Source organism: Hyaena hyaena, unplaced genomic scaffold (genome assembly GCF_003009895.1).
Source record: "Hyaena hyaena isolate Hyena2069 unplaced genomic scaffold, ASM300989v1 scaffold_233, whole genome shotgun sequence".
Lineage (NCBI taxonomy): Eukaryota > Metazoa > Chordata > Mammalia > Carnivora > Hyaenidae > Hyaena > Hyaena hyaena.
The window spans coordinates 752,053-767,406 of NW_024080866.1; the positions used below are offsets into that span (position 1 = coordinate 752,053).

A 15,354-nucleotide genomic window follows, 5' to 3' on the forward strand; every position below is an offset into this window, starting at 1 on the left:
TTTCCCTAGAGTTTCCAGTCAACATACACAGTTTGAGGTGCAGGGTATGAGTTAGATTTCAACCCCTACTTGTCCCCTTAGCTGGGCATCTTCGGACAGTGAACAACTTGTACAGCTGTATGCAACGGCCCTAGTCTTAGCCCACTGATGGACTATAGAGTGAGCTTGTGAAGGAAGATTGTCACTGAGTTTCTATTTGGCCTGGGGGTGGGGCAGCTGGCAAGGGTTCAGGGAAAATAAAGCCTTCCTTAGTCAACTGAGCCACAGTGCCACAAAGATATACCATTTCCTCCATAGTTTCTAACTCCTTGCCTCTAACTGTACTTTTTGGGGGCACCTGTGTGGCTCAGTTGGTTAAGGATCCGACTTCGGCTCAGGTCATGATCTCACACTTCATGGGTTCAAATAAATATTATTTATTTCTTAATAAACATTAAGAAAAAATTTTTAAAAACTGTACTTTTTGGTCAGCACAGGGGGCAGTAGGTATTTACTGGCACTTTAAAAGAAATTTTTATAATGTTTATTTCTTTTTGAGAGAGAGAGACAGAGCTTGAGTGGGGGAGGGGCAGAGAGAGGCAGACACAGAATCCGAAGCAGGCTCCATCCAGGCTCTGAGCTGTCATCACAGAGCCCGAAATGGGGCTTGAACCCATGAACCATAAGATCATGACCTGAGCCGAAGTCGGACATTTAACTGACTGAGCCACCTCAGGCACCTCTTACTGGCACTTTCTAATTAAACATGGGGCAGGTCCTAGGCCTTCTAAGAATGGTTGGACCACATCTTTGCCTCATTCATTGGTCGCAGCCTATAGTCCTCCACAGGAACGGGGCTGGGCTTCATTCTCTGTGCTCTGGAGTTGAGCTGTGTGTGTCATTTGCATCATGGCTGTTTTCTTGTTGAAAGGAGCAAGACTTGGAAGCATAGCAGTCTCAGACATTTCTGGGCCTGAGGAGCTGAGCAGACGGGAGGTGGTCCAGAATGGGTGGGCCAGCTGGACCGAGACGTCGTGCCGGGTGTCTGCAGAGAGTTTCCATAGCTGCGTCTGTGGTGGAGACTCTCCTCTGTGGACAGTAAGGGAGGCAGGTGGACATGGGACTCAGGAGCTTCCTCTCCGAGAAAAGCTGGATGCAGTTGCTGATCGACAGCAAGGCCTCCAAGATACCGACCATCTGTCTGAAATGGCCAGAAATGGGGGAAACAGAATCCATGGGTTTTTTGTTTTTTTTTTTAATCCAGAAGGAAGGGAAACTCCACCCGGGAAACATAACCCCAAGTAAAGTGTATGGAAGCAGGATGTTTAATTGCAAACCTTTCTTGAGAACCAGCTGCTGGGTAATGTTATCTCGTCTGCTCCTGTGGTAGAGGAGAGTTTATCTGGGCCCCTGACACAGGCCTGGTAAACAGAGCCGGCTCTCCCAGATGACCTCTGCCCTGTCCCCCTTCCCCTCCACCTGCTCTTTCTCTGGGGTTTATCTCTAGGGTTTCCAGTGCCGCTAGAGCCAGCTCAGGGAGGCTTAAGAAACTCTCATGTGGGGGTGAGGGTGGGGGAGGGGGGTGTATGGGTTGGGTTGGAATTTTGCATATCCATTGCTCATCTGGAATGATAATCTAAGAGATTCAAGGTTTGGAAGAAAGCAGATGAGCCTTTGAAAGAGGCTGCCCAGATGAAAGAAAGTGGTCTGGAGACTGTCCTCGGATTTCTGCGTTTATATTTCCAAGGAAGTCTCTGACCATTTCCCTAAGTCAGGATTTAGAGCATTTGTCCAGGAAGGAGGCTTGGGACCTCTGGTAAACCCTAAAAGTTTGGGAGGACTTGGGGTGGGGGCTCATTTCCACACCCCTGCACCCGAGTCACCCAGTGCTCGCTCAGAGCATGGGAAGTGGGAGGCAAGACCTTAGCAGGAGCAATCCTTTGCCCAACAAGGAGAGAAATGTGTTTTGAGGGGAAGCACGGCTGGGTTGCAGCCTGGTGGCTGTGGCTGGCAAGGGTCATGTAGCAACTTCTGCCACCCTGAGCTCTTGCTTTTTCTCCAGGGGCTTGTCTTTGCTGCGGGTTCAGGTCAAGGGTTAGACAGAGATGGCTCCCTGTGAAGGGAAAGGACTTTTGCAAGGTGTGGGGAAGCTTGGGGGGAGTGTGCTCCCATGTGCTGGTTACCCCTGGCCTGGGAGGTCTGGGCTCCTGTCCCAGCTCTGGCACTACAGGTTGAGCACACCTGCCGCAGGAACCAGTCTAGTGGGTCAGGCCAAGCGGCCCCAAAGCGTTTGCCCATTGAGTAGAAGAAGAACCTGAGGGCCCGAGAGGCTGGGCTGAGGTCTCACAGCCAATAAAGAAGGTCCTGAGAGTGAAACCCAGGTGTGGGTGACTCCGGCGTGTGTGCCTCTTCCTCGGCAAATCACCATCCTGGGTCTGAGTTTTCTCCGCTGCAGAAAGAGAGGCCTCCCAGCTGCCAGAGCCTGTGAGCCTATAATTAATTCTTCTTGGGCGGTGAAGGGAAGCCCCTAATTACTGGAGAGGATGGAGCATGGGTCATGTTAAGCCCCAGTTAAGCCCTTCCTCCAGGCCCCGCTTGGTTGGCTGGGGAGAAAGGCTGTTGTCTAATGGCCTGTAGGCTCTCTCCTGGGAGGGCACCACCACTTGGGGCCTCCTTGCCGTGCCTCTGCCCAGGCAGAGGTCAGGAAGTCAGCACCTGCCACATAGGGCATCTGCTCCCTGCCTGGGACCTGTGGGAAGGGAGATGTAGCTGGCAGGACTTGGGGGTCAAGGAGCTGGAAGTCGGCAGGGGGGATGGGGTGGGTTTAACCCCAGTGAAATCCCCAGAGCATATGGCCACAGTCAGTGAAGCCAGTAGTATATGAGAGTTTCCTCTGCATTCGTCTGGTTTTGTAGCATTCCTAACCACTGACTTCTGTCTGAGCCCTAAGTTCTGTCTCTTCTTGGTTTCAGGCTCTCAGAACTGACATGACTTCCCTATGATCCTCTAGGCTTATCCACTATGCATGGGGTCCACAGACTATTCAGGCCACTCAGAGATTTATTAAGAAAGATGTCATTCAGTCCTGATTAAGTAGTTTGATTTAAATATCCACCCTCCTAGGGCGCCTGGGTGGCTCATTCAATTGAGTGTCTGACTTCAGCTCAAGTCATGATCTCACAGTTCATGCATTCAAGCCCCATGTTGGGCTCTGCATTGACACTGCGGAGCCTGCTTTGGATACTCTGTTTCCCCCCTCCCTTTCTGTCCCCTCTTCAAAAATAAGTAAACATTAAAAAAAAATCCACACTCTCCTGAATTTGCATACAGGAAGATAGCCCAGTGTGATAAAGAGCATGGTGATTGGACTCAGCTGGACCTGAGTCAAATCCTTTGCTCTGTATTGTACTAGCTGTGTGACCTTGGGCAAGTTATGTTGCTTCTCTGAACCTTGGCTTCCTCCTGTACAAACTGGAGATAACAGGGGTAACTGGGTGGCTCAGTCAGTTGAGCGTCTGACTTTGGCTCAGGTCATGATCTCACAGTCCATGGGTTTGAGCCTCACGTCGGGCTCTGAGGTCAGCTCAGAGCCTGGAGCCTGCTTCAGATCCTGTGTCTCCTCTCTCTCTGCCCCTCACCCACTCACTCTCTGTCTCTGTCTCTCAAAATAAAATAAAGACACACAAAAAAATTAAAACTGGAGATAACAATGGTAGCTACCTCATAGTTTAAATGAGCTAATGCATATCAACGGTTTATGCTATGCTGGCCTGAAGGAACCATTTATTGTATGAGAGGTATGTTATATGATATAAAGCAAAGTACAGCCCTATCTATTATAATAATAAATAATAGCTTATTTTGGGTTTGTGAAGATAGGAATGGCCTTTCACTTTGTTTGTTCTTATCAGGATCACATAAAACATGTCATAAATATCCCCTTGTCATGGGGGCAGCACTCACTCTTTGCTTTCTGGCCCTCTGCTCAGTTTCATTTCAGAATGAACACTGCTCTTAACAAGTCTACCTCTGTGACAGAGCTCAGTGCAGGGGAGAAGGGGTTGAGGATTCAGGGCTCATTTGTTTTGATGTTAACTGAGTACCAGACATAAAGCCCCATATCCTTGTGTGCAAAACCCTTGCCATGGACAAAACATTTGTGTTTCCCCAAATTTGTGTGTTGAAGCCCTAATCCCCACAGTATGATATCTGAGACGGGGCCTTTGGGAGATGATAAGGTTTAGATGAGGACGTGAAGATGGAACCCCAGGGGTGTATTAGGGCCCTTGTAAGAAGAGAAGGAGACTAGAGCCCCCTCTCTCCACCACGTGAGGATACAGCAACAAATTGACCATGTGCAAGTCAAGAAGTGGGTCTCACCAGGAACCTTGATCTTGGACTTCCAGCTTCCAGAACTGTGAGAAATAAGTTTAAGCCTCTCAGTTCATGGTGTTTTCTTACAGCAGCCCAAACAGACTAAGACAGCCCTGCTCCAGGCAGCTGGTGAATCCATCTACCCTGATGCCAAGGGATCTAAATGCTATTTCTCTTTGCTAACATTCTTTCCATCTCACAGTGGCTGAGACCCCAGGCATCTTTGGCCATTTTGTTCTCACTAGAGGAGTCCCCTCAGACCTACTGAATCAGAATCACTAGACAGGTGCCCAGAATCTGAGTTTTTATGAAGCTTGCCAGGAGATTCTGATGGGTGCCCTGGCAAGGGAACCACAGCTGTGGACACAACTGCTCAGTGTCCTCTGAGGGAAGAAGCAAGGTAGGGGTCCCACTGTGTCTCTGTGCTGTTCCTTAACCCAAGAGAGGTCATAGCAGGCACTAGAGGGGAAGTTTGGCAGAATAGTCCCGAAGGGGTGAAGGCCTTCGGCAGCAACCTTGGAGGGTCGAACTGAGCATTGGGAAGTGGGAGAGACATTAGGAATAGGGTCCTGAAATGCTTTCATTTCAGACAAGTTTAAAAATCCTACATGTTCTGACAACTCTCTTGCAAATCTGCCTCCCATCCAGGGGGCTAGTTTGATTGTTCAGTGCAGCAAAATGTTTTCTGAGCACCCGCTCTGCTCTGTGCCTGGCCCTGAGCTAAGACATAGGGATACTGGGATGAATTGCACATCTCTGAATTGCTTATGGTCGCCTGAAGTGCTTTTCAGGGTGAGTTCTGAGGATCAACTACAGCACAAGTGGTTTGTTAAAAAATGTAGGAGCCAGGAGACAAAATCAAACATGAAGTATTGGGACCTCCTCAAGATAAAAAGCTTCTGCAGAGCAAAGGAAAGAATCAGCAAAACTAAAAGGCAACCTACAGAATGGGAGAAGGTATTTGCAAATGACATATTGGATTAAGGGCTAGTATCCAAAATCTATAAAGAACTTATCAAATTCAACACCCCAAAAATAAATAATCCAGTGAAGAAATGGGCAGAAGCTCTGAATAAACATTTCTCCAAAGAAGGCATCCAGATGACCAACAGACACATGGAAAAATGCTCAACATCATTTATAGTCCGAGAAATACAAATCAAAACCACAGTGAGATAGCACCTCACACCTATCAGAATGGCTAAAATTAACTCAGGAAACAAAAGATGTTGGCAAGGATGTGGAGAAAGGGAAACCCTTTTGCACTGCTGGTAGGAATGCAAACTGGTGCAGCCACTCCGGAAAATGGTGCGGAGGTTCCTCAAAAAGTTAAAAATAGAACTACCCTATGACTCAGTAATTGTACTACTAGGTATTTATCCAAAGGATACAGGAGAGCTGATTCTAAGGGGCACATGCATCCCAGTGTTTATAGCAGCACTATCAACAATAGCCAAATTATGGAAAGAGCCCAAATGTCCATTGACTGATGAGTGGATAAAGAAGATGTGATATATACATATATGATGGAATATTACTCAGTGATCAAAAAGAATGAAATCATGGGGCACCTGAGTGGCTCAGTCGGTTGAGCATCTGACTTCGGCTCAGGTCATGATCCCACGGTTCATGGCTTTGAACCCTGCATCAGGCTCTGTGCTGAATGCTTACTCAGAACCTGGAGCCTGTTTCGGATTCTGTCTCCTTCTCTCTCTGCCCCTCCCCCGCTCATGCTCTGTCTTACTCTGTCTCTCAAAAATAAATAAATGTAAAAAAAATTTTTTTTAAAAGAATGAAATCTTGCCATTTGCAACAACGTGGATGGAACTAGAGTGTATCATTCTAAGCGAAATAAGTCAGTCAGAGAAAGACAAATATCATATGATTTCATTCATATGTGGAATTTAGGAAACAGAACAGATGTATATAGGGGAAGGGACAGAAAAATAAAATAAGATAAAAAGAGAGGGAGGCAAACCATAAAAGACTCTCAATGATAACGAATAAACTGAGGGTTGCTGGAGGGGAGGTGGCTGGGAGGATGGGCTAAAAGAGTGATGGGCATTAAGGCTGTCATTTGTTGGGATGAGCACTGGGTGTTATATGTAAGTGATGAGTCACTAAATTCTACTGAAACCATTATTGCCCTATATGTTAACTAACTTGAATTTAAATAAAATCTTGGGGGAAAAAAGTATAGGTGCCCAGTTTTACCAAATGTACCACTCAATTGGTGGGAGAGAGAAGGTGGTATATGGGAACTCTCTGTACTTTCTGCTCATTTTGCTGTGAACTTAAAACTGCTCTATAAAAAATAAAGCCTTAAAAAAAGGATGCTTGAGCCATGAAACCCCTGGTCTACTTATGCAGAATTTCAGAGAGTGGGGCCCCAGCACTGCTATTTGAGAAGGTCTCTTGTAGAATCTGATTCACTGTAAAGTTTGAGAACCAGTAGACATTTTTGACATCCCCAATTTTGTATTTGTTGTATAAAATACATACAAATGAAAGGAAGGAAATTCAAACCTCTCATAACCCTACTCTCCTAAGATAATCATCCTTAGCAGTTTATTGGATATCTTTCTAGGTGAGTGAGTGAGTGAGTATGTGTGTGTGTGTGTGTGTGTGTGTGTGTGTGTGTGTATTTAAATAAACGTGTAGCATCTGTGTGGTACCTGACAGTGCACTGGGCCCTGGGGACAGAGAAGAGAAGAATGGTCCTGGCCATGATGTACCCACAGTCGTGTTAAATGATGCCTGGTACAGCTTGAAGCTCAGCCTTAGTCACCCACTCGCTTGTTCTTACTTTATCCCGACAGGTATACATCATCAATGTGACCTGGTCTGACTCCACGTCCCAGACCATCTACCGGAGGTATAGCAAGTTCTTTGACCTGCAGGTGAGTTGGTCTGAGTTCAGATGGTACCCAATTCCACCCACCGTGGCCTGAGTCTCTGGTGGGCTGGCCTCTGTCATGTCCTTCCTTATCTGGAGAACCCCTATCAGAGCTCTCAGGGTCACAGTAGGGGGACAAATGAGGGAACCTTGCCTGTCTAGCTGGGCTTGGCTCAGTCTTGAATGTTGCAGGCAGACACAGGGCTTTGTTGGCTTCCCCGGATGGTCTTAACAGTGAAGCTTTGTCACCCTCCTTTGCCTGAGGGTTAGGAAACCAGGGTGGAGAGGTGGGAGGATGGCCGTGGGTGCTATGTGCATGAGCAGACATGTATCTGTAAACATCCAGGGTGAGACGCAAGCCACCACATCATTGCAGGCAAAGAAAAGCAAACACACGGGATAGACAGAAACAGAAAATAAGCAGTTTCTTGAACTACAGACACGAACTGGGCACACCTTTGTGTCTGGCTAGCCGAATAAGGCTCTTGCTGCCCTGTTTGTACATGTGTATGATGTGTGTGACTCTCTAATATACGCAGTCACGTCCATGCAGGGGGCTGGTACTCTGGATGCCACAGCTCCACTGCAGACACCTCCCTTGATGCTAACTAATTTGGTTAGGTCCGTTTGGATTACAGATGATAGTTTTACACTCCTACTGGCTCAGACAAAAAGGAGAGATTCCAAGGGTATACCATGGAAAGTTGTGTAGTTGGCCAAATGGTGGAAAGGGGGGTGAGGCAGTGGGCTCCAAGAACATCTGAAATCACAGCTGCTCTCTCTCTGTCTGCTCTCTGCTTCTCTCTGGGCACTGTCCTCAGATTCCTGAGCAACTGGGCTGTCAACAGCTCCTGAATTTCATATCTTGTAGTTCCTAACACCAGAGAGAATGTCTCTGACTGACTGTTTCAAGTTGAAAAATCCCAGGGAAGACTTGGATTGGCCTGATTTTGGTCATGTGCCCTCTCTTGGACCAATCAGAGTGACCTGGAGTAGAGGGTCACGTAGCACAGATGAGACCACTAAGGGTTCTATGCCTCTGTATCAGAGTCACGCACAAGACAAAGCAGAATCAGTGTGAGTTGGACAGCAACCCTTCCAATAGCAGGAAGGGAAAACCGAGAGGTTCTGGATTCTTACGTAGGGCTATAAGCCTGGTGTAGACCAATAAAAAGAGAAAGAAGAGATACCTACTTCTTGCCCTCACAACCAAGGTCCACTGCTTCATTCGCAGGCTTTGGTGGTGAGTCACCTTGGAGAAGCCAAGCCTACGTGTTTCCTCTTAAGTACCTGACTTTATCCCATTGTCCTTATCACTCTACCAATGAGATGAGTCAAAGGTGAGCCAGCTTCCTGTATTACAGTAAATCCTTTCTTAATTCAAAAATATGGGATGGAAAGCCTTTCCCTACTTTCCTACCTCTTCTTCTCCTCACCTCCCCCATTGCTGTCCAGTCTCCTTGGGTCCTCCTGGTATAAACTGGTGGGATTTCCTGATACTCCATCAATGGGTGTAGTGTGCTGGACAGGAAATGATAAGTTAGTTGGGGAAAGGGAACCCTGAAAGGACTCATTGATGAGCCAGAGGGAGTCTGAGAGTCAGCGGAAACTCTCAAATCAGAGCTTTTCTTTCCCTACCCTTCTGTTCTGTTGCCCCATCCCCTCCCTAGTTAGAGAACCTCACAAGAAAGGAATGCTACTCCCCCTACTTCTACCTTGCCTGGAGGGCTTATTTCCTGTGTGTCGGGGAGGGGACCCACAGCACAGAGCAGCTTGTGCAATGCTCTGACTCTAGACATGAGTTTGGCCAGGCCTGTCCATGTGGGTCATCACTACCCTGTAAATACAGTTTGGAAAGGGTTCTTCGGACTTTTACCTTTGGGCCAAGCATAACATCTTTGTGAACCCATTTTACAGAACTCATGACATGATGACTTTTAGTGGCATTCATTTTAGAAAGCCTTTCTTATTAATCAGGGTCGCTGATTTTAATATGGCGACTCCTGTAGAGGAAGAACAAATGGCAATGCTAACTCCATCTCTGGTCACTGGTGCCCTTGTAACTGGGCTTTCTAGTGAGAGAGTGGCTTCAAGCTTAGGCACTGGGCACGCATTGCCTAGGACTGGTTACTGGCTCCACCACCTTGCAGTTCTGGAAATGTTCCTCAACTTCTCTAGGTTCTGTTTTCCCATCTGTGGAATGAAGATTTGGATAGTACCCACCCATTAGGGTTGTTGTGAGGCTTAAATGAGTGAATCTATTCAAGATCCTTGGGAATGGACAATCTCAGGCAGACACCAGGGCAAGCAGCCCTGAGTGGGAGGCGGGCGGGGGGACACAGGAGGCGAAGGACTTATGCTTGGAGGAGAGACAGTGTCTCTTTGATGTGACCTGTAGCATTAATGAGGAGTCCTCTGGTGGAGCCTGGGGGAGCTGGCTCATTCATGACATTGTAGGCAAGAGTTCACAGATAATCTGGTAACTGCCCATTCTACACTTACCTGAAGCCTTAGGACGATACAGGGCTGGTCATTTATCTCCACGTTCCCCTCTCTCCCCAACACCACCCAAATGCCTTACTTACAAGCTATCTGCTACCTTTGAGGCCCTGGAGTAGGGTCACCAGATAAAATATGAAATGTCCAGTTAATTTTGAATTTCAAATGAACTTTTTTTCACTCTAAGTGTGTCCCAAATATTGCATGGGATATACTTAAACTAAAAGAGAGAGTCATTGTTATCTGAAATTCACATGTTATTGCATGTCCTATATTTTCACTTGCTTAATCCAGCAGCTTTACCATGACTGAGAGTGGTGAGGACGGAATAAAGGTGAGTAAGCCAGGATGGCTCAGAGTAAGAGTGGACAGGCCCGTGCTACATCCTCTAACATATTTGCACTTCTGCAGGACGGAAGTGGCACAGGCTGTTAAATGCTAAGTTGAGAAGAACAAGGTCCCTTCCTTCCAGAAGTCTGGTGGGGAAGGCAGACTTTTAGGCAGTGAAGTCTACTGGAGATGAAATAAATACTAGATTGAGGGACAAGCAACATGTTATGGATGGAGAGAAAGGAAAGAACACTTCTCTTGGGAGGAGGGAACAAAGCCTATATGGTTTGACTGGGACAGCAGCCTCAAGTCATATAGCCCCACAGCCCCTCAACACTTTGGGGATATTTGGTTGTTTTTGAGAATTATAGTTATTGGGGTAATGTATGTCCCTAATTTGCTTGTTAATTTGTTTATTCACTAATGCTTGTGTGCCTGCTTCCTATCCATCCATCCATTGTCTGTCTATCCATCTATCCATCCGTCCAATCTAAATGCCTATCTTCTCTGTCCCAGGTAGTATGTTGGGCTCTGGGGATTTATTGATGAACAAAAGCAGACCTGGTTACTGCTTAATTTATGGAACTTATCCTTTAGTGAGATAAGATGGGTTTTAGTATTTATAAAATTATATATGTTTGCCCTCAAGTACCTGACTTTATCCCATTGTCCTCACCACGCTACCAATGAGATGAATCAAAGGTGACTCATATATTGTCACATATATACATACATATATATACATACATATACACATACATATATATAAAATGTTATACCATTTTAATTGCCACAAAGAAATGTACCATAGAGATACTACAGGGAAACCTTATACTCTGGGATCAAAGCAGGCATCCTTGGAGAAGTAAGTGGTATCTGACAGATCAAGGAGTTATTTTATCTTATTTTTGTGATCAGAGATTTTTTTCTGCTTCTAATGAAAGCAAAAGACTGTCTCCCCAGACAAAGGCATGAATGTACATATGTAATTCTAATGACCTTTTTTGGTCATTCATACTCCCCTGATATCCTTCCAGGATAAGACCCTCTACTCTGCCCCAAACCCTCTCCTCTCCTCTCCTCATATCTTCTGCCTTCAGCCTTCAGGCCCAGAGCTTCTGCCCCCTCCACACGCCAGGGACTGTGTACTGAACGTGACCCGTCTTCCTGCCCACTGGGAAGCACTGGGTATGGAGCCTTTACACCTGCGCTGTTCACTGTGGTAGCCACTAGCCCCGTGTGGCTATTTAAATTTACATTTAAATTAATTAAAAAGTTTGAAATTAAGTTTAATTAAAAATTTTTTTAGTATTTATTTATTTTTGAGAGAGAGAGAGACAGGGCACAAGTAAGGGAGGGGCAGAGAGAGAGGGAGACACAGAACCCGAAGCAGGTTCTGTCAGCAGAGCCTGACATGGGGCTTGAACTCAACTGTGAGATCATGACCTCAGCCAAGGTCGGATACTCAACTGATTGAGCTACCCAGGCACCCCTGGTATAATTAATTTTTAAGCATCAAATTATTGGTCATACTTGCTGTATTCTTTTTTTTATATAAAGTTTATTTAATTTTGAGAGAGAGAGAGAGAGCAAGCATGCATGTGTGAGAGGGCAAAGGGCAGAGAGAGAGAGAGAGAGAGAGAGAGAATGAAAATGAATCTTAAGTAGGCTCCCTGTGTGAGCACAGAGCCCACCCTGTGAGATCACGACCTGAGCCAAAATCAAGAGTTGCACGCTTAACCAACTGAGCCACCCATGCGCCCCATACTTGCTATATTCTAGGTGCTGAATAGCCACAGTGGCTAGTGGCTACATACATATTGAGCAGATACACATGTCTATCATGACACAAGTGTCTTTTGGACTGTGCTGTCTTAGACCATCTGGGACACACAACAGGCTTGATTGGGCTTTCTGCCTACCCCAGAGGGCTCTGCCACCCTCCCAGCTCCTCCTCAGTTGCCATCTAAAATCTTTAGGGCCCCAGTAGGAAGAAGGAGACTATGTTCTACCATGATTTGCCCCATCAATAGAGCAATTCAATTCAACAGCTATTCCAAACACTTCTTCTGGAAACCACGTCAGTTGCTAGAGAGGGCTTCTAAGGGCATTTCAGATGTTAAGTTGGGAGTAGGGAGAAGAGAGGCTCTTGGTGTCCAAGTAGAAATTGATTTCCTCTAAAAATAATCCACCTCTCAGCCTATCTGACCAGGAAAGGGACCTGTCCCAGAGGGAGCTGTCTGGGACAAGGCGTGATGTTGAGGCCTGTTGGCTATAAAGGGTTTGGGTTACTTGGAGGTACAGCTAAGGGGAGAAGGAGGACGGTAAAGGGCCGCAGATGCTCTTAAGTTGCCTTCTCATTGGCACTGGACCACATTTCCAGACTGGGTAAATTTCCTTGCACAACTCCTTCACTGTTAAGTATCCCCCGCACCGAGGAAGGACCGGAAGGCCCTCTGAAGCCCCGGCTCCACCGAAGGTTGTTTCACAATCTGACCTACAAGGCGGTGGGCAATAGTAATTGCTCTGCAAACATTGGCTCCGTGCTGCTGCTGGCCCTTTAGTCTGAACTCCGGCCAGTGTGTGCAGAGGGTCAATATTTGATGAGAGCCAGGAGAGGCCCTTAGGCTTCCCCCATACTGCTTGGAAGATGGAGGTAAGAAGATTGTTTAGGTATGCTCATTTGCTCTAGTGGATTTAATGTGTTCTGAAGAGCTTTAATCTCTCTTCCTTATTCATCTCTCTAGATGAACATTAGCCCACCTACCCCACCCAGGATCACACTCACTTTCTCGCTTTCAAATAGCCAGGCTGATGTTGAGCGAACAAAACTGTAATCCCCAAAAAATTTATTCCTGGCCTTGGAACGTGTGTGTATGTGGGGGGTTGGGGACATGTTCTGAAGTCCTTTGTGGTGCATTATGGGATCACTGCAGTTTTAGAAAGAGAATTCTATTCCAGGTCCCTCACTTTGCAGGTAAACATCTGTGTTCATCTTTCTATTTATTAGATTTACAGTTTGGTTTAGTTTTTGTCCAGTTCAGCTTAGTTTAGTGTAGCTTATAGTTTTGCTTTAGTTTGGTTTGATGTTCAGAGCAGGCCTCAGCTGAGGTCAAACTAAGGTGGTCCTGATATGTGCCAGGAACCAACCTGAGAATAGGAAAGGACAGGGAGGAAGTGTCTCTCTTGCGGGCTCTGTCTTTTAATCATCAAGGCAAGCTCTGTGTTTGAAGTCACTGACCCTACAGTAAAGGCAAGGGGGCCCAGGCCTGGGGAGATAACATGCCAAGTTCTAAGAACAGTTTCGTTCCAAGGATTATCGAGCACCAGTGCCTGGCATGGCAGTACAAGTTCCAGCCGTGTGGTGAGCGGTGGGTCATTGTGACTGCTCACACACCCTGGACAGAGGAGAACATTGGCCATGACTGATGTCAGTCCCCAGGCTCAGGAAGGCACAGAGAGCTTCACATTGTTTCCCATGTGTGACAATGGGAAACATGGGGACCATCCACAGGGGTTGCTAAGTAAACTGTGATATTCTCATACCACTTAGTACAATAGTCAAAACAAATGAGATTGATCTCAAGTCCATGGATGGATCTTTAAGAAATGTTAATGAATGACCATTGCAGATTTCAAACAGTGTAGTATGATAGCAATTATGCAAAAACAACCTGTGCCTTTTGCAGGTACATATACAGCATAAGTATATAAATATTTTTAAATATCTGGAAAGATGCACTCTAAGTTGGTAATAAAGTTATCTCTGGAAGAGAGTTGGGGACATCAATGAGAAGAAGATCTTGGTCGAAGGGGAAACTTACCCTTATTTGTAAAGTTTTACTTTTTTTTAAAAAAAGGAGAGTACATTCATGTATTATTTACAATGTTAATATTTAATAATTATAAAGATACCTATGGGAAGATGTGGGAAAAGTGGGAGGTCTAAAATAAAATGTCTCTCATGGTCATTATAGTATAATGGGATAGAAAACACACAGGTTAAAAAAAATAGACATTAAGAGCATATCTACCAAGAGAAAGAAAATGACAATAGTTATTAAAATCACATTATGTCATATTTCCTGGACCATCATTCTAAATGGGTTCTGGTTAGAACCCATTACCCCAAACCCCAGGGACCGGTCCAAATTATCTTATCAAACCAGAATCTTGTATCCAAACATTGCTCAAAGCACACGAACTGTGTATTGGGGTAAGAAGCACTGGGGCGTGGTCCTCGTGCCATGACCAAACACACCAAGGGCTGCGTGGTTGCGGGTGCAAGGATTATGGGCAGGTACTCCAGGGGCAGGGTGACTGGGGTTCAAGACCAGCTCCAGCCCTCATTAACAGTATATAACATTTGGTGAGTTCTTTAACCTCTGCACCTTGGTTTTCTCATCTGGATCTCATCTGGGTATAATGGGGATAACAAAAATCCCAGCCTCATGGGGTAATACTAAGAATGAAATGAAACATTCCATGTAAAGAACCCCCATAGACTAGTGGCCGGCATTGAGACTCTGGGTAGAGAAGCGGAAAGCTCTCTAGGTAGGCCCTCAGAGACATAACTCCAAGAGAAAATAGCTGGAGATGCCGCTTTGCCTGCAGGCAGATGTCTCTTCCTGTGCCCCACTGATGCAGGCTTCACTCTCACCATGCGGGCGCAGAAGAGCCAGGTGGCAGTGTTAAGGGTTTCCTAGATAAGGCTTTTCACCTCCAAAGAGTGATTGCCAACACACTTTCCCTCCCAGCAACACTAAGGAGAACAAGTCATTATTGGTCGCTGTTTATCCTTGCTCTTGGAAGGAGGCATCTTTTGGAGTCTGATGGAGCAATGGAGGGGAGGGGGGGATTCCAGGGGAACCCTGTGGGGATTCCAGTAGCTCTTGGGAATTCTATGGCTGGTTTCCGTCCCCTCAGGGAGTTGGCTCCTGCTTTAACTACTGCCTTTCACCCTGCCCCTGTGGCCTGAGGGTGAACTCCAGCTTCCTCTCTCTGGATTTCTCCTCTGGAAGGCTCTGCTGTTTGCAGCGGTGGGGTTAGGGGAGTGCTGGGGTATTTGTTCCCTGGGGAATATTGGGAGAGATGGGAGGGCCTGGGGAAATGTTACCTGGAGGCCAGCTCAGGTCGGAAAGCTGTTTACCTCTAAGTCGGAATCCTGGGGTTACTTGGTACCCTGCCAGTGATCTCTTCTTGTGCAGTTTCCCTAACCCTGTGGTTTTAGGGAAACCATGGAGGCCTCACAGGTCTAAAACAGATGGAGAGAGGTG

At 46.3% G+C, this 15,354-nt stretch overlaps 1 protein-coding gene across 3 annotated transcripts in view; it reads left to right on the top strand.

The window, feature by feature from the left end:
- Positions 1-15,354, top strand: part of SH3PXD2A (SH3 and PX domains 2A) — a 239,107-nt gene that overhangs the window by 46,820 nt on the left and 176,933 nt on the right. For all 3 annotated transcript variants that reach the window (XR_005530468.1, XM_039243944.1, XM_039243943.1), the window contains exon 2: positions 7,173-7,253. Coding sequence is in view for 2 of the 3 variants with exons in the window: in XM_039243944.1 (XP_039099875.1) it covers positions 7,173-7,253 (81 nt within the window). In the remaining variant the exon portion in view is untranslated. The remainder of the gene's footprint in view (positions 1-7,172; positions 7,254-15,354) is intronic.